The 20,706-nt window shown below is 46.0% G+C and overlaps 1 protein-coding gene across 1 annotated transcript in view; it reads right to left on the bottom strand.

The window, feature by feature from the left end:
* Positions 1 to 20,706, bottom strand: part of EFR3A (EFR3 homolog A) — a 284,658-nt gene that overhangs the window by 40,106 nt on the left and 223,846 nt on the right. The window contains exon 19 of the mRNA XM_082258096.1: positions 8,579 to 8,706. Coding sequence (XP_082114222.1) covers positions 8,579 to 8,706 — 128 coding nt within the window. The remainder of the gene's footprint in view (positions 1 to 8,578; positions 8,707 to 20,706) is intronic.

Genomic DNA, 20,706 nt, shown 5'->3' with positions numbered 1-20,706 from the left:
GGGAATCTTCCACAGGCACAATGGTAGATTTGTTCAATCTGGAAACAGGGTGGTCCACCTTAGGGGGCACCATCCAGCGGTTGGAGACCGTATCAGCAAAAGGATACCGGCGTTTAGAGGGTTGTGGCACAACTAGCACGTGCTTGTTCATGCACGTGCCATTGGTCATTCACAATATCATGAAAAGTCTCGGGACAGGAAAAAACTTTGCCAGACTTTTGGTTCTTGCAAGAGCCAAAGGCAACCCGTGTCCCTGTTGGCATGGGCTCATCAGGCAATTTAAAGGTTTCCCACACTGAAACAATCAGGGCTTCCACCAAAGCGCGTTCCCACGCTGCAGCTGAAGAAGACAGGTCCTCTTCCCCATATGACTGGGAGGACAGCGACCCTTCATGTAAGGGGGCGTCCATGGCAACCACATCAGCCTCTGAATCAGAGGACTCCACCAAAGATGGAGAAGGCAATGGCAGTTTTTGACTATTAACCTTTTTCATGACAAAATTAACTTTTGTCGCCAGGCTTTCCAGAGCTGCTGAAATCACGGCCAGCGACTGTGATCCGGACTGTCCGGGAGTCGCACGCAGTGGGTCTATGGGAGAAATTACAGCCTGGGACTCCATTTTCAAAGTTGCAGAAAAACTGAGTAATGTCACCTTAAGAAGTGCCGATCCTGGTTCCCAGCGGTCTGCAGAGTCCCCCTTAAATAAACACTAACAGCAGAGTGTTCAGAAATATGCCGCAGAGACCCCCAGTACTGTACCACCTCAAGAGAGAATCCTCCTGAACGGCCTGCAGCAGGAAGAAAAATCACAGGAAGTGACCTTGGCCTGGATGTAAAAGGTCACGCCGCCAGTGCAGTACAATAGAACTACACAAAATTGGGTGCCAATGCATTTTAATAGGAAGCTCAGGGAAAATAGCTGCTCCATACAAGTCAATGGGAAAAAATCGGATTTTTGTAAGATCTTACCGTAAAATCCTTTTCTCTTAGCTCATTGACAGACGTAGTCTTCTTGATTCACAAGAACTGGGTTATGTTGTCTCCGCAGGAGTAGGACTAGGCAGAAAGAAAAAACGTTCTGGCTCCACCCTAGGGGCAGTCCCAGAGGGTATATCCTCCCTCTCTCTGCTACAAGGCATCAGTTCTGTCACAAAGCAGCAACAGAGAATTTAACCCAACCCAACTCAATGATAGAGGGGCGGGTACTACGTCTGTCAATGAGCTAAGAGAAAAGGATTTTATGGTAAGATCTTACAAAAATCCGATTTTCTCTGTCGCTCATTGACAGACGTAGTCTTCTTGATTCACAAGAACTGGGACATCAAGAAGCAGTGCCACAAATGAGGGGTGGGATTGACAGAAATCAAAATCCAATCTAGAAGGCCCAACCGGTGCCAAACTAGAAGTTTTAAAGGCTCATTATAAACAAAAAATGAGACTCAAATAAAAATTCCAACGGAAAAAAACCCTCGAGGTAGACCACTGGTCTCCTCAAATGGCGGCCTGCAAAACCTTGCGGCCAAACGAGGCATCAGACGATGCCATTACATCAACTTTATAATGTTTTGTAAAGGTATGCACCGACGACCAGGTAGCCGCCTTGCACACCTGGACCACTGACGCCTGATGGCGAAAGGCCCATGACGCACTAAGTGCCCGAGTGGAGTGCGCCTTAACAGGGAACGGGGGCTCCCGACCCTTAATAGAATAAGCCTGTACCACCGTCTGTCTGATCCATTTGGAAATAGTCGCGGCAGATGCAGGCAACCCCTTTTTGGGTCCATCCGGGATCACAAAAAGTGAATCCGTCTTGCGAAACGAGTCTGTCGTTTTCAAGTATACCCTGATCGCCCGGACCACATCCAAGGAGTGTAAAGCAAACTCCCGAGGATGACTGGGCTTAGGACACAGGGAAGGTAATACAATTTCTTCATTCAGATGAAATTCTGAAACCACTTTTGGTAGGAAGGATGAATTCGGACGAAGAACCACCTTATCTCTATGAACCACCAGATATGGGGAACGACAAGATAATGAGGCCAGTTCTGACACCCTGCGTGCAGAAGTGATAGCCACCAAGAAGGCCACCTTCTGGGACAACGTAGGTAGAGGAATCTCCCTAATATCTTCAAAGGGAGGTTTCTGAAGAACCGACAATACTAAATTAAGATCCCAGGGTGGTAACGTCGCGCGCACTGGCGGAGCCAGATGTCGCACCCCCTGGATGAAATTCCACACCAAGGAATGAGTAGCCAAAGGCTTCTGAAAGAAGATAGCTAATGCTGAGACCTGACCCTTGATAGTACTCAAGGCCAGTTTCTGCTCAACCCCTTGTTGCAGAAAAGCTAATATTCGACTAACCGAATAAGACCGTGGGCGGAACCCCAGGGGTTCACACCATGCAATGTAGGACTTCCATGTGCGATGATAAATCTTTCTGGAAGTCGCTTTCCTTGCTTTAACTAGAGTAGGAATAACTGAAGCTGACAAACCCTTGTCCTTCAGCACCTGGGTCTCAATAGCCAGGCCGTTAAAGCCAGCGATCGTAAAGCAGGATGGAAGATCGGTCCCTGAGACAGTAGGTCCTCCCTGAGAGGAAGTCTCCACGGGACGTCCGCCACCAGTCTGACCAAGTCGGCGTACCACGCTCGGCGAGGCCAGTCCGGAGCTACCAGGATTACTGGAATTCCTTCCTCCTCTATCCTGTGAAGAAGTCTTGGCAGTAACCCGAGAGGAGGGAAGGCATACATTAGCTGGTATTGCCCCCACGGGGCGATCAGTGCGTCTGCGGTCTCTGCTAGAGGATCGCGGGAGCGAGCCACGAATCTCTGTACTTTCCTGTTGAATCGTGATGCCAACAGATCCACATCCGGGGTGCTCCAACGTAGGCACAACTGGTGGAAAACTTCTGGATGGAGGGACCATTGCCCCTGATCCAGAGTCTGACGGCTGAGATAATCTGCCTGCCAATTTTCCACCCCCGGAATGAACACCGCAGAGATCGCTGGAACAAATCGTTCCGCCCAGCGAAGAATGCAAGCCACTTCCTTGGCCGCTCGGACACTCTTGGTGCCCCCCTGGTGATTGATATAAGCCACGGCCGTGGCGTTGTCTGACTGGATCCGAACCGGGCTGCCCTGGAGCTGCTCGGTCCAGTGAATCAGACAAAGTCTGATCGCTCTCAGTTCCAATACATTTATCGGCAACCTGGATTCTTCCGGGGACCAAAGTCCCTGGACAGATAACTGACCGAGAATTCCTCCCCATCCGGATAGACTGGCATCCGTGGTCACTATCGTCCAATATATTGGCAGAAATGACTTTCCCTGGCTGAGCATCGGAGACCGAAACCACCAGACCAGAGACTCTCTGGTCTGTTTGCTCAATCGGATCCGATTGTCCAGGGATTCCGGATTCCGATTCCATCTGAGAAGAATCTCTTGCTGAAGAATTCGGGTATGGGACTGGGCAAATGGGACTGCTTCGAAGGAGGCCACCATCAACCCCAGAACCCTCATGCAAGTTCGAAGAGAAGACCAGCTGTTGGATAGTAACAACTGGACTGCTGATTGAATCTTCCGGAGTTTCCCTACCGGAAGGAAAACTCTTGTCCTGACTGTGTCTAGAATTAGACCCAGATATTTGAGCCTCTGGGTGGGAACCAGAAATGACTTTTGCTGGTTCACCAGCCACCCGAATTCCTGTAAAGAAATTATAGTAATTTCTATGTTTTGTAGCAGGGTCTGAGGAGACTCTGCATGAAGTAGGAGATCGTCTAGGTAACCTAGAATCGATATGCCTCTTTGGCGCAGTAGTGCCAACATTGGGGCCAACACCTTCGTGAAGACCCGAGGAGCCGTGGCGAGACCGAAAGGTAACGCCACAAACTGATAGTGGTTCTCTTCTATGGAAAAGCGTAGAAACCGCTGATGTCCTGCGAAAATGGGAATGTGAAGATAGGCGTCCTTGATGTCTATGGACGCTAGGACATCCCCTGGATGCAGGAAGGCTGCTACTGTGCGAATGGATTCCATCTTGAATTTTCTTATGTTGAGAAAGGAATTGAGTGCCCTTAAGTCCAGAATTGGACGCACTTTGCCCTCTTTCCTGGGTATTGTAAATAGGTTTGAATAAAACCCCTGAAAACGTTCTGTCCAAGGAACGTGGACTACCACTCCTTGTTGTAGTAAATCCGTGACTGCTCTCCGTAGATCTTCTAGACGATCCGGGGATAGTCGGATATTGGAAGGGAAGAATCGCGCCGGTGGGAGAGATCGAAACTCGATCTTGTACCCTGACCTTATGACTTCGCAAACCCACTTGTCCGGGATTCTGGAAAGCCATGGATCCGGCGAAGACGTCCCCCCACCCCAGTTATGGGTGGGGGCGCACCTTCAGGCTTTGGACGATTTATCTTCAGGTCTGAAGCCTCCTGAAGGAGCTTTGGAGGACTTAATTTTTTCACCCGCGGGACGAAAAAACTTTTTGTGAGCAGAGAAAGAAGGCCCTCGTCTTTGACGAGGTCCTTTACCTTTAACATTTTGCGGTAAAAAGGTGCTCTTTCCTCCCGTGAGATCCTTAATGATCTCATCTAAGTTGGCTCCAAATAGACGCTCTCCTAAAAAGGGGATATTAGCCAATGCTTTTTTGGAACCTTGGTCGGCTAACCAACCTTTTAGCCACAGTGTACGCCTGAGAACCACTGCTGAAACTGATGCTCGCGCCAATAATGGAGTGGCGTCTAACGCCGCATCACACACAAACTGTAACCCCTGTATCATTTGTTCCAACAAATCTGATACCGCCTGAGGGACTTCTTCTAAGTCCCGGCGCAACCACTTGGTCCATTCAGTTACAGTCTGCGAAACCAGTCCAATAGCAATTATTGGTCTGAAAGCTGATCCAATCAAGGAAAACATGGTGCGAGACATAGCTTCTATCTTGCGATCCACTGGATTTTTAAAAGACGGAGCGTCTTCTAAAGGAATAACCGTGGCTTTATTCAATCTAGCAATTGGTGAATCCACCACAGGTGGTTCTGTCCATTTCTTAATGAGGGTTTCCTCAAACGGATAACGCCTGTTAATGCGTTTAGAAATAGCAGAAGTGCGTTTTGGCAGACTCCATTCTTCTTTGATTGGATTGCCAAAACATTTGGGCAATGGAAAAACCTTTGCTACTTTGATGCGTTTTTTAGTCCCAAAGGGGATTTCAGTTTCAGCTATTTCCGACGGAATACCCTGTAATCTTAAGGTTTCTTGAACAGCTACAATGAATGCGTTTACCAACGCTTCCTCTCGGGCTATGGCTGATGCCGAAACATCCTCCTCACTGTCTGAAGAGACAGTACCCGAGACACCAATCCCAGATGAAGTACCTGCAACTGCAGAAATAGGCTCAGATTCTGAATCCGAAGTTTCAGAAAATAAGGGGTTAGGCGGGGGTCGCTTTCTTGCGCCCTGTCCCTGACAAGCCACTTCCACCCGGGACACAAAAGTTTCCATAATAGCTGACAATGATTCAACCGTCAGTGGGGTGCTGGAGGATCCTGCAGACACCTCGAGGGGATCCGGTGGAGATACATGAGTGGCAGGGTCCATGTTAATTCAGGACACCTCTGCCAGAAAAAACAAAAACTTTTTTTTTTTTTTTTTTTTTAAATAAAAAATACCTCCTTTTTTTTTTTTTTTATGTGTATCCCCCTAGCGCAATAGCGCCCCTCAGAGTACCTGCTTCTCGATCCCCACAGAGAGAGAGAGAGGGACCCTCAAGGCTCACCACCCGATGCAGAGAAGTTTCCAACCAACTGCAGTCAGCGTCTGTCTTTTACAGACTGGAAAGAGCTGTGTTGGTTTTCCCGGGTAGAAGGACGTGGCTCCGCCCCCTGTGTACGCCTTCCGGCGTTCCCAGCTCTCCACGAGGTAGCTGGGCTCATCAAACATGGCCGCCCCCATACAGGAGACAATAGACTCCAAAAACATGGCGGTCGGCGTGACCTGAGGACATTCATGCACCTGGTCTACGGCAAAATGGCGGCGGACTGCCGAAATCGTTCTTCCCAGCACATCCACCTGCATCTCTGCTAAATGGCGGTTTATCGATCTGCAGGAGGTACACTACAATTAAGGTAGGATTATACCTCCTATGTCTGCTGTAATACTACAGTCTGCTGGGTAGAGTGTTAGCTCTTATACCAAGTCCACTTCCCACCAAACACATGCTGTATTTACAAGGGGGACTTTTAGTGTCAGACAGATACTGACCATGTATGGAGGGGCCCATAATTCATACTGCCTCATAACGAGGAAAAAAGGGAACGTTTACTCACCATACCGAACCAACAGGCACCCTCTCTTCACAATACCCTCTCCACCGGGGTGGGGGGTTGTGGACCACTCCGGACGCCTCGACTCTCTGGTTCCTGGCGTCCAAGCGAGACTTTTAACTCGCAAGGTCAGTCCCTCCAATGGGACTCCGTCGCGGCCGACCCAGCGCGGAGCTCTGGTCTGCACGCGCTCGTAGGCAGAAACCGGGGTGACCACTGGATCTCAACATCCAGCCCGTCGCCCGGCCCCGCATACTTACTTGAATGTGTCGCGGCCGACCAAGCGCAATGCAATGGTCTGCGCGCGCTCGTAGGCCGGCTGGGGTGACCACTAGTGTCGCCCAGTCCGGCGTATTTGCTTGAAGATCTCACAGGAAAAAACACTGGAGAAAAAACTACCTAAAAAATATTTTTTCTAAAAAAAAAAAAAAATCTTGCCAGGACCAGAGATCCCAGCAAGGAACTTAGGTCCTTACTCCTGACTAGACAGAAAAAAACTGATGCCTTGTAGCAGAGAGAGGGAGGATATACCCTCTGGGACTGCCCCTAGGGTGGAGCCAGAACGTTTTTTCTTTCTGCCTAGTCCTACTCCTGCGGAGACAACATAACCCAGTTCTTGTGAATCAAGAAGACTACGTCTGTCAATGAGCGACAGAGAAATATACACATTGCCTACACTTAAGATGGCGGCACCCACGGCGTGCCATGCGGCCAGGGACCCCCACAAAGAAGGCCTCAAGTATTTACAACAAGACCCAGCAAGGTACTATTGCCACCCCGCTCAGGATGCCAGGCACCCCAGAGACATACCCCGCCGTGGGGACGGTAGAGGGAGACAGGGCACAGAGGCCGGGTACCTGACAGGCCAGGGGAATCTTTTAGGAGGTACAAATCCTATTATCCCCAGGAGAGGGCCCACATCCCCCCAAGGCCACCAGGGGCAAGGGGGTCACATTTACTCACCATACCATGGATCGGGTGGGCTTCGCTCCAGGCAGACCTCCTCCCACCCGAAGTGGGGGGTACATTTGTGACTCAGGGCGTTCCAGATCATCGCGTCCCGGCGAGGCATCCGCTGGCAGGCTTGTCCCCATCCGGAAAGGGGCACCGTCGTGGCGAAGTCTAGTGCGGGGCTCTAACCTGCTCACACTCGTAGGCCAGGCTGGGGGGACCATAAGGATCCAGATTATCCATTGCGAAACACCAGCCAGCATTGCTTATAGATCACCAGGAGGATCCCCCTGAACACTAGCTAGCAAAGTGAGTAAAGAGAAATAAAATGTTCTGAAAATAATAAAAAAAGCTTGAGACGGAAGTCCCAGCAGGAAATCTAGGTCCTACTCCTTCACTAGGCAGAAACAAACTGGTTTGTTGAGCAGAGGGTGTGTGGGTTATGCATGTGGGGACGGCCCCCTGGGCGTGTACATTTAAATTTTTCCTGCCTAGACTACTCCAGCAGGGGGCAGCATAACCCATTCAGCTAATGAAGATGGAGGCTGCATCTGTCAATGGACGATAGAGAAAAACACTTTTTGAAATTTTTATGAAAAAAAACAAACAATGCATAACCCAATTTTTTTGTAAAATATAAAAGATGATGTCACGCCGAGTAAATAAATATCAAACATGTCACGCTTTGCCACAAACGATGTAAATTTTACTATCCATAGGGGACGCTTTAAAAGCCTTTACAGGTTACCACTTTATATCTACAGAGGTGGTCTAGTGCTAGAATTACTGCCCATGATCGGACGTTCGCGGCAATACCTCACATGTGGGACGATCGCTGTTTGTGCATGTGTGAGATCAACGCATGTGTTTGCCTTTGCATGCTAGCATGGGGCATTTTCAAGTTTGTTTTAAATTTTTTATTTTTACACTGTTGCTTTAAATTTTTTATTTATTTTTTTATCACTTTTATTGGTGTCAAAAGGAATGTTCAACAAAAGATTTTATAATCTCACGTCCAGTTGTGTGTCTGTGCCCAATCCCTTCAAATACGCAATACCACAAGCGTAAAACAACACTCTACATACATGCCTTACAATTTCTAAATATTTCAGGAAGGAATCCACGAGTTATTCTCTTTCCTTATGGTTACTCTGTAGGCATTGAAACACTATAAAAATGTGTTTTGTTGCAGATTGTAGATTTTCTAAAGCTAAACGTGATAAATTATGTGGCTGGTCAATGTTAGCCTGGATAGATTTGTACACTTTTCCATAGAACACTGAAGGAGGAACAAATCTTACCTGTCACTTGGGGCACATAGGTGACGGACAGTCTCTCCACGCTGTATCCACTGCCACCCAGGGATTCGGCGATTTTGTTGGTTAGGAAGTAGACATTCTTATCGTGCTTATCCAAAGATTTTGGTAGGCTGTGAATAGAAGATTGGCAACCTTATGTTAAGGCTGGGCTCAAAATTTCAATTTCTGAGCTACTAGCTAGGCCTTAAGAGTTACTCGCCACCAGTTGCCCCATCTAACCCCTACCCTGCCCCCAAACATGCCCTCAGAAAATATCTCATGAAATTACACTTAAATGTTTTATGCAGAAGTTATAAAAAAAAAATTAACAACAACTTTATCAGTGCCCATGAATGCAGCTTATCAGTGCCTATCAATGCAGCCTCACCAGTGCCCATCAATGCAGCCTCACCAGTGCCCATCAATGCAGCCTCACCAGTGCCCATCAATGCAGCCTCATCAGTGCCCATCAATGCAGCCTCATCAGTGCCCATCAATGCAGCCTCATCAGTGCCCATCAATGCAGCCTCATCAGTGCCCATCAATGCAGCCTCATCAGTGCCCATCAATGCAGCCTCAGCAGTGCCCATCAATGCAGCCTCAGCAGTGCCCATCAATGCAGCCTCAGCAGTGCCCATCAATGCAGTCTCAGCAGTGCCCATCAATGCAGGCTCAGCAGTGCCCATCAATGCAGGCTCAGCAGTGCCCATCTATGCAGCCTCACCAGTGCCCATCAATGCAGCCTCACCAGTGCCCATCAATGCAGCCTCACCAGTGCCCATCAATGCAGGCTCACCAGTGCCCATCAATGCAGGCTCACCAGTGCCCATCAATGCAGGCTCACCAGTGCCCATCAATGCAGGCTCACCAGTGCCCATCAATGCAGGCTCACCAGTGCCCATCAATGCAGGCTCACCAGTGCCCATCAATGCAGGGAAAGAGAGAGGGCAGGAAGAGGAGAGCCGGACGGATCATCACACAGAGCGGGGAACGCTCTCTGTAAAAGCTTTGGTTTTTACCAAAGTCCCGCCTCTTTGATCGGCTCCTATAATAGATGTCACACGTCCCAGCATTGGACCAGTGCTGTCTATCAAAGGAGCCGATCCAGGAGGCAGAAATGTGTGTGACTGCGAGCACCGGAAACACCTGGCAAATAAAATCAAAGCGGTCACAGTGGGTGATGATCAGGTGGCTCTACTCTTCCTGCCCTCTCTCTTCCCCTGGCTGACTGCTGGGAAAACAGGTTCCAGGTAACGCCGCCTACCTGCGGTGCTTGCCCCCAATCCTGAGGCAGCCCCAAACTCTCCCTTAATCTTTTACACTCGCCAAATGCAAGCAGGGGAGAGGAAATTTTGAGGGCTGGTTAGGGCATATGTAAACCCAATCGTCATAATCTAATACAAACTTTAATATATTAATCTCATCTCAAAAGTCAATTTCAGTCTGTTGACTTGTGTCAAAGTGCATCTAATGCACAATTCCCAACGCACATGTTCCTGAAGAAATGGCTGTATATGTAAGCAGATGCTGCAGGGACCACTGGCTGGAACCATAGCCAGTCAAAGGGAGAGAACCTCCCTAGCACACCTTGGATCTTCAAAATGGGTCCCAAGCTTTATTCAGTGATCACATTGTTACAGCAAAGAAGGTTTCAGAGCTCCACAGGACATGAGACTTCACATGTCATGCGGTGTGACTACATGCCTGATGAAGGGGGTCCTGCGAGGCTACGAAACCTTGCTTCTACTGTAACAATGTGACCCATTTGGAGATCCATGGTGCGCTGGTGACAATCTTTTGCTTTAACAACTCACCGATCGCCCCACGCAGATTTACTGCAGCAGGGCGGCTCGGCTGCGCATAATCTACGCGATTATGTGCACGGTGTCTGATTAGACACAGCGGGAGTCAGACCGTGGGAGGAGCGGGCTCGATCGCCGCCGGCCTCTCGCAATCTTCGGGGAAACTGACAGGAGAGTCTATGTAAACAAAGCAGGCGGCTCTCTCCTGTCATACAAGCACAGCGAGGTCTTGTGTTTCAGTAAAGCTGATACACCGATCTCTGTGTGCCTGTCACAGAGCCCCCCCCACAGTTAGCAAGCACATTTAGGCTTACATTTAACCCCTTGATCTCCCCCCAGTATTTAACCCCTTCCCTGCGAGTGTCAATTATACAGTAACAATGCATATTATTTAGCAATGATTACTGTATTAATGTCACCGGTCCCCAAAAAGTGTCAAAAATGTCAGTTAGGGGTCCGATCTGTCCACCACAATGTCGCAGTCCCGCTAAAAATTACTGATCGTCGCCATTACTAATAAAAACAAAAAATAAATAAATAAAAAGTCCAAAAATCTATCCCATAGTTTGTAAACGCTATAACTTTTGCGCAAACCATTTAAAATACGCTTTTTGGGATTTTTTTTTACCAAACATAAGTAAAAAATATTGTGTTTTTTTTTTTTTTTTTCAAAATTGTAGCTCTTTTTTTTGTTTATAGCGCAAAATCTAAAAACCACAGAGGTGATCAAATACCGCCAAACGAAAGCTCTATTTGTGGGAAAAAAAGGACAACAATTGTATTTGGGTACAGCGTCGCACGACTGCGCATTTGTTAAAGTAACGCAGTGCCAAATCGCAAAAAATGGCCTGGTCATTAAGGAGGTAAAACATTCCGGAGTAGAAGTGCTTAAATTGTATCTATACCAAAAAGAATAAACTGCAGCTTACCAGATCTCCCCAAAACTGGGGGGCAGGAAACCTAAGACTTAAACCCCCTTTTTTTTGGCTGTTATGTATTATTTAGAGTGAGCCACAAATTTGTTTACTGAACAGGTATGTGGATGTATTTGGTTAATAACTTTTTTAGTGGCCAGGTATTGGATGTTTTTTTCTGTTGAGCCTAACTTTGGTTTTGGATCTTATGGTTTATGCTTTAGAGGGCACCTCCTATTGTTTTGATATTTGGGACATTAACAATAGAGAGATTACGAATGATGGAGATGAAGAGTTCACTTGCTTATGGAAGTGTGTCCACATTAGGTTACATATATATGTGCCTGGTTTGTTTTTAGGGGCTTTAATTATATATGGATGCAATGAGGCACACGTGGTATTGGATATTTCAATCTCCCTATGTTTGAGGGTAGGTATTGTTTGTGGTCTGGTTTAAATACCAGGCAAAAGATGATGTCACTAGTGTGTTTTTTACCTTGGAAGTACTCCGTGGCTGTACCGGATTTGTGTATATTTGGGAATTGATTTTAGGTAGGTATGGGGGCTGGGCTATTTCCTTCCTCCAATACCCCCCCTTTTATTCCTTTCTTTTTCTCAAACACTCCACCCCCCATTTTCTCCCCCCCCCTTTTTTTTTCTTGCTCTCCACCACATCATAGATGTTAACACATGTGTTGTTTCTGTCATATATATCTTTTTTGATAAAGATGTAGGTTTATTGTAAATGGACATGTTTTATGTTTATTTTTCTAGTCATTTTCCTTGCAAATGGAGACATTTTTTGTTATGATCTAAACCAGTGGCCTCCAAACTGCATCCCTGGGGCCGAATGCAGCCCTTTGTTTGCTGTTATCTGGCCCTTGAGGCATTATTCCTGCCACTGACACCAGCAATGGGGCACTATTCCTCCCACTGACACCAATGATGGGGCACTATTCCTCCCACTGACACCACTAATGGGACACTATTCCTCCCACTGACACCAATGATGGGGCACTATTCCTCCCACTGACACCAACGATGGGGATCTATTCCTCCCACTGACACCAATGATGGGGCGCTATTCCTCCCACTGACACCAACGATGGGGCACTATTCCTTCCACTGACCCCAACGATGGGGCACTATTCCTTCCACTGACACCAACGATGGGGCACTATTCCTCCCACTGACACCAATGATGGGGATCTATTCCTCCCACTGACACCAATGATGGGGCGCTATTCCTCCCACTGACACCAACGATGGGGCACTATTCCTCCCACTGACACCAATGATGGGGCGCTATTCCTCCCACTGACACCAATGATGGTTCACTATTCCTCCCACTGACACCAACGATGGGGATCTATTCCTCCCACTGACACCAATGATGGGGCGCTATTCCTCCCACTGACACCAACGATGGGGCACTATTCCTTCCACTGACCCCAACGATGGGGCACTATTCCTTCCACTGACACCAATGATGGGGCACTATTCCTTCCACTGACACCAACGATGGGCACTTATTCCTTCCACTGACACCAGCAATGGGGCACTATTCCTTCCACTGACACCAGCAATGGGGCACTATTCCTTCCACTGACACCAGTAATGGGGCACTATTCCTCCCACTGACACCAATGATGGGGCACTATTCCTTCCACTGACACCAATGATGGGGCTCTATTCCTTCCACTGACACCAGCAATGGGGCACTATTCCTTCCACTGACACCAGCAATGGGGCACTATTCCTTCCACTGACACCAGCAATGGGGCACTATTCCTTCCACTGACACCAGCAATGGGGCACTATTCCTTCCACTGACACCAGCAATAGGTCACTATTCCTTTCACTGACACCAATGATGGGGCACTATTCCTCCCACTGATACTAGCGATGGGGCACTATTCCTTCCACTGACACCAACGATGGGGCACTATTCCTTCCACTGACACCAATGATGGGGCGTTATTCCTTCGACTGACACCAATGATGGGGCTCTATTCCTTCCACTGACACCAGCAATGGGACACTATTTCTTCCACTGACACCAATGATGGGGCACTATTCCTTCGACTGACACCAATGATGGGGCACTATTCCTTCCACTGACACCAATGATGGGGCTCTATTCCTTCCACTGACACCAGCAATGGGACACTATTTCTTCCACTGACACCAGCAATGGGGCACTATTCCTTCCACTGACAACAAAAATGTGGCACTATTCCTTCCAACAAAACCAACTGCCAAAGATCTTGCATTGTTTTTTCCTACTGGCCAGAGTCTGTCCACCCTGAAGTCTGAAGGACAGTAAACTGGCCCTTTCTTTAGAAAGTTTAGAGACCTCTGCAAAAAAAAAATACATTTTGTGCCCATACAGTTGCTCACAAAAGTGAGTACACTCCTCACATTTTTGTAAATATATTATATATTTTCTTGTTTACAAAAGATTTATTGGAAAGTGAAGTAAACAAGCAAATAGAACACTAATCACATAGTGAAAAACATGGTAAAATATAAACAGTAGAGTAACACGGAAATATAACATTTTGCACATAAGTGGATTTCAAAAAAGATGATACATCTGTATAAAAGATATGGGAAATACAATAAGAATATAGGAAGAATAGCAATGATGTTCATATATAGGTAACATTTTTATCCCAGATATCCCATTTATTTTTAAAAATGTGTATTGTATCATTTAGTGTGTGATCCCAGAGGTCCCATCTTCCGTTTCCAGATTAATACACAGCTTGTTCTGTTCTATTCAATGGATGATCGCCCTTAACTGGAGATCCTCGACTGTTTTGTGGTCTCAGGTTTTATCAAGAATGGAGATTATCAGACTATCTGAACACATATTCTATCTTTTCATGTGATAACACTGAAGAAATGACACTTTGCTACAATGTAAAGTAGTGAGTGTACAGCTTGTATAACAGTGTAAATTTGCTGTCCCCTCAAAATAACTCAACACACAGCCATTAATGTCTAAACCGCTGACAACAAAAGTGAGTACACCCCTAAGTAAAAATGTCCAAATTGGGCCCAAAGTGTCAATATTTTGTGTGGCCACCATTATTTTCCAGCACTGCCTTAACCCTCTTGGGCGTGGAGATCACCAGTGCTTCACAGGTTGCCACTGGAGTCCTCTTCCACTCCTCCATGACGACATCACAGAGCTGGTGGATGTTAGAGACCTTGCGCTTCTCCACTTTCTGCTTGGGTATGCCCCACAGATGCTCAATAAGGTTTAGGTCTGGAGACATGCATGGCCAGTCCATCACCTTTACCCTCAGCTTCTTTAGCAAGGCAGTGGTCGTCTTGGAGGTGTGTTTGGGATCGTTACCAAGTTGGAATACTGCCCTGTGGCCCAGTCTCTGAAGGAAGGGGATCATGCTCTGCTTCAGTATGTCACAGTACATGTTGGCATTCATGGTTCCCTCAATGAACTGTAGCTCGCCAGTGCCAGCACTCATGCAGCCACAGACCATGACACTCCCACCACCATGCTTGACTGTTGGCAAGACACACTTGTCTTTGTACTCCTCACCTGGTATCCGCCACACACGCTTGACGCCATCTAAACCAAATAAGTTTATCTTGGTCTCATCAGAACACAGGACATGGTTCCAGTAATCTATGTCCTTAGTCTGCTTGTCTTCAACAAACTGTTTGTGGACTTTCTTGTGCATCATCTTTAGAAGAGGCTTCCTTCTGGGATGACAGCCATGCAGACCAATTACGATGCGGCGTATGGTCTGAGCACTGACAGGCTGACCCACCACCCCTTCAACCTCTGCAGCAATGCTGGCAGCACTCACATCTATTTCCCAAAGACAACTTCTGGATATAGCGCTGAGCACATGCACTCAACTCCTTTGGTCGACCATGGCGAGGCCTGTTCTGACCGGAACCTGTCCTGTTAAACCGCTGTATGGTCTTGGCCACCGTGCTGCAGCTCAGTTTCAGGGTCTAGGCAATCTTCTTATAGCCTAGGCCATCTTTATTTAGAGCAACAATTCTTTTTTTCAGATCCTCAGAGTTCTTTGCCATGAGGTGCCATGTTGAACTTCCAGTGACCAGTATGAGAGAGTGAGAGCGATAACACCAAATTTAACACACCTGCTCCCCATTCACCCCTGAAACCTTGTAACACTAACGAGTCACAAGGCACCAGGGAGGGAAAATGGCTAATTAGGCCCAATTTGGACATTTTCTCTTAGGGGTGTACTCACTTTCGTTGACAGCAGTTTAGACATTAATGGCTGTATGTTGAGTTATTTTGAGGGGACAGCAAATTTACACTGTTATACAAGCTGTCCACTCACTAGTTTACATTGTAGCAAAGTGTCATTTCTTCAGTGTTGTCACATGAAAAGATATAATAAAATATTTACAAAAATGTGAGCAGTGTACTCACTTTTGTGAGATACTGTATATTAAATTGGGGGTCAGAAACCCATCCATCACCACAATCTGACAGGTAGATCACAACCTGACATGGCGCCAACCCCTGCCCGAGTCTGCCACCTCATAGATCAGAGCTGCGATAAGCAAAGCCGAGCAAAGTACTAAGAAAGTACTAGGGGCAGGTGCACCCCTGCCTCACTCCCACTCCAGGGCTGTATGGGAATGAGAGAAGTGGTGTCTGTGCTAAGGAAGCCACAGAACGGTCTGGTGGGGCACATCCCTCAAAGCAAGGAACTATGGCATGGAGGTGGAAAAGCTGCAGGGGTTGGTGTCAGGAGGCTGTAATCCCCTGGTGGGGACTGGCATTATTATGGAAGGCTGCAACTGCTGCCTATAATGTACATGTGATGTGTGTACCTGCTAGACATCAGCATTTATTCTGCATTGTAGTGGCAGCTGCCTAAGAGTAGGAAACAGGCAGCTTCTTGTTAAACACTACTGACTGCTGTACTGTGCCTTATGTACATCTGACATCTGCTTACATTCCACTGACCTTGCACAATGTGGTACTACTTACGTCTGAACTTTGACCCCTGTCCTCTGCCCTAATGACCTTATTTTCTGCCCCTCTGACCCCTGTACTCTACCCTTCCAACCACTGACCTCTGTGAACTGCCCTACATACTCCTGCATCAAACTTGTTGGGGTGACCAACAGTTTATCACTGAAGCTGCCTTTTATGGCCCATTCTCAACAGATCACAGTGAATTCCGTGCCAGATTTCATGCCATTCTAGTCACACTGCCCTTGCGATCTGCAGTGGGCGTCAGTGTGCAAAATGAACAATGCCCCAAACGCAGATCACAAAGGCCGAGCGTTTATCTTTTTTGTCTTTATTCGTTTGCTGAACAGTTGTTTTAGTGAACATAGAATGTTTGTATATGGTTTCTATGTGATAAAATCATTGGTCTGTCCCTCAAATGTTACGAGGTGATATGGATATACACACTAATATAGCTTTGTTTTAATAATATATTATGTGTAATAAGGCTTGCAAATGGCAAAATGATATGGATTTGATTGGGATTGCTTTGGCAGCCTGGTTATCGGTTTGTTGGAGTGTACCTGATCTATCTCAAGGTAATTATGTATACCATTGGGGTTTTTTTACACTAATATATATCTATATATATATCTATATATATATTTTTTTTATTGCCGATACCGATATTTTGGTCATGGCATAAAGCTATCGGGCGTTATTGGCCGATATTTTCGGACATTAAAATGTTTATTTTTTAAATTATTTTTTTACAGGTACTCTTATGGAGGGATCTGGGGGTCTAAAAGACCCCAAACCCCTCCTTTGCACTTAAAAGCATTTAAATCGCCAAGTTTTCTGAATGCTGTATTTTTTTTTAATTTCTCGCCGAGTACAAGGAAGTGATGTCATGACATCACTTCTGGGTTTTTACATGGAGACCCGATCAGAGCCAATGTGTCTTTGATCGGGTCTTCTCTTCGACGGCCGTGCAGGATGGATGGCCGGTGGGACGGGAGACCCGGGCGAGCCGCAGAAGGTGGCGGGACGTCTCCTCCCGCTCCTTGTAATGACAGCCGAGCGGCTTCTCAGCTGCATCGGTTGTTATTACAAGACAGCCGACCATCGACTATGGACGCTGGTACCGGGGTGATGCCTCTAGCTGCAGGCATCACTCCGGTACATGCACTTTCCCGAAATATCGGCAATATCGGTAACCTCCGGGGCCGATTCCGATATATCGGGGAAAGTGCAGATCGGCCCTCGATATATCGGCTTTGCTGATAATCGGTCGATCTCTAATATATATATATATATATATATATATATATATATATATATATATATATATATATAGAGAGAGAGAGTTTGTCATGCATATTGTAGCTATGATTAAGCACTGATACAAGTGCGAAACGCGTCAGTTGTTTTGTTTCTGCACCATTGCATGCTGTAAGAATTTTACCTTTTTCAATAAACGGGATTGCATTGGAGTGCGGCCGTCCAGACATCGCTTTTGTTTCTACACATTGTACATGCAGAGCCGGCACCCTCTTTCTATTTCCCACATAAGGTTTTTTTGGGCGGTACTTTGAGCGGTATTTTGCTCACCGTGCGTTTATCTGCACTGAATCACATGATACGAAAACACCATGCAATCCGATTGCAGTTCATCTCCAAAAGTAGTGCATGCATTACGCTTGGTACTGTGGGACTCTCACTGCTCAGAACTTTATGTAAATTGCACAGAAACTGCAATACAACGTGAATGGGCCCCTTAAGGTAGGCCAAGTTTTTATTTTCGCACTGACGTTTGTTTTATAATATTTTGAGAAGTTTTTTTTTTTTTCATGCCATCCTTTTTATTTTATTGGGGCCTTGCTAGTTAATTTTTTTTACAAAAAGGCGCTGCACCTGGGGATCTTTAATCTCTTCTATGTTGCTCAGGTAGATCACCACCTCTCAAAAGGTTGCCTGCCCCTGTATTAAATGATCTCAGCCCCCTTCAGCTAAAAGAGACGGGACTACATAGTAGTGATCGACCAATATCAGTTTTTCGTTGCCGAAACCGATATTTTGGTCAATGCATATCGGTATCGGCCGATATTTTTGTACATTTACATTTTTTTTTTTTTACTTTACAGGTACTCTTGTGGAGGGATCTGGGGGTCTAAAAGACCCCAAACCCCTCCTCTGCACTTACAAGCATTCAAAAAGTTTGGCTGTATTGAATGCTGTCATTTTTTTTAATCTGGTGCCAGTACCCAAAAGTGATGTCACTCATGACATCACTTCCGGGTTATTGCATTGCAACCCGATCAGAGCCGAATGTGGCTTTGATCGAGTCTTCGGCAGCCGCGCAGGCTGGTTGCCCGGTGGGATGGGAGACCCGGGCGAGCCGCGGAAGGCGGAGGGAGGGAAGTCCCCTCCCGTTTCTTGTACTGACAGCTGACCGGCTTCTCAGCCGCATCGGTTCTCATTACAAGACAGCCGACCGTCGGCTACGGACGCCGGTACCGGGGTGATGCCTCTAGCTGCAGGCATCGGTCCGGTACAAGAACTTTCCCGAAATATCGACAATATCGGTTACCTTGGTGGCCGATTCCGATATATCGGCTTTTCCGATAAATCGGTCGATCTCTACTACATAGTACTTTTCAGAATCATTGTCATGATCAAGAAAATAAAAACGTAGGAACTGCTGTTCCATACATTGCAAGCATGACCTGTAAAGTGCAGGTTAGAGGAGTTCTCTCTCTCACTCTATTTTTGCCAGTCTCTTCACAAAATAATACAGAGAAGATGCTTATAGTATTTCTCCTCAGCGCACAGCTGCACATCCTCAGACTAATACCATTGATTGGAAATCCTTTTATTCACATTCTCTCCATTATAGATTGCTCTACCAGGAATCCTCACTCCTCAGACCACACTTTCCTCAAGAATGCCATGGAAAAAATATAATATAATTTTCTGGAAAGTGGTTGTTAAAAGCAAAAGATTTATTTTTTTTTTTTTAAATGTAAAGAAAAGGCTTGACATTCACTATTTCTGAGAACTTCAAGTGCTTTCCATGCTCAAATATTAATGCAACTGCTTCTAGAAAAAAGAAAGAAAATTCCCAGCCTGTAACAAAAATAAAAGTGTATTTCAGGGCAAAAATGTTTCCACTTGAAGACCAGGCCTTATCTAGCACTTTCTGTTTACAAGTTTAAATCAGTATTTTTTGCTAAAAAAATTACTTTAACCCCCAAACATTATACATTTTTTTTAGCAGAGACCCTAGAGAATAAAATGGCGATCGTTGCAATTTTTTAATGCCACACAGTATTTGCACAGCGGTTTTTCAAATACAATTTTTTGGGAAAAAAATTTATTTTATATAAAAAAAACACAATATATACCCCAATTTTTTTGTAGAATATGAAAGATAATGTTACAAGCAAATAGATCCCTAACAAGTTATGGTTTAAAATTGTGCATGTTCGTGGAATGGCGACAAATTACAGTATTTAAAAATCTCCATAGGCAATGCTTTAAACGCCTTTACAGGTTACCTGTTTAGAGTTACAGAGGAGATCTAGTGCTAGAATTATTGCTCTGGCTCAAACGTTCACATATGGGTGCACGACTTGCATATGTGTACGCTTCTTCACACGGGCACAGAGGGACGGGGAGGCGCTTTACAAAATGTTTTTCTTATTTTAATTTTTACACTGTCCCTTTCATTTTTTAAAAATGTAAACATCCCTTGTAATAGAAAAAAGGATGACAGATCCTCTTTATGTAGACATCTGAGATTAAAAAAAGACCCTATATCTCTTCTTTAAAAGCAAAAGATAAAAAAAAAACAACAAATTTTGATCTTTTGCTTTTTAAAAAAAAAAATTGTTTACTTCCACCCTGGACCGGAAGTGACGCCATGACATTGCTCCGGTCCTCCAAGGCCATATAGGCAATCAAAGACAATCTAGTCTTATATCACTTCTGTGACCAGCCGGTGGCTGGATAATTTTTCTGGCGAGCTGGTGGAAACGGTAAGCCTGAGAGACGCTAGCCAGCGCCGGGAGAGCACGAGGAAGACGCTGCTTCTGAAAGTGTTTCATTGGCTCATGAGCCGCTCGAAATGCTTCAAAAGAAAGCCAACCACACTCTGAAAAAAAAAAACACTACCGGGGGTTATGGCTGATCTCTTCAGCCATAATCCTGGTAAACCATTTGCAAACTGCAACACACACATATATATATATATATATACACACACACACATATATAAATATATATATCTATATATAGCAGATGACAAGTAGTTAAACAATGCTGCAAGTACAAAAAAAAACAGATGATCTGCCAAAAATTTAGCTCCTAACTGCTTGCCTAAGGATGACAACACAGTTTCAGTCTTGCTGCGCCTATGGGCAGTCCCAGGGGGTATACTCCCTCTCT

This window comes from Pelophylax lessonae, assembly GCF_965119305.1.
Source record: "Pelophylax lessonae genome assembly, chromosome: 5".
Lineage (NCBI taxonomy): Eukaryota > Metazoa > Chordata > Amphibia > Anura > Ranidae > Pelophylax > Pelophylax lessonae.
This window is presented reverse-complemented; position numbering and strand designations above follow the sequence as displayed.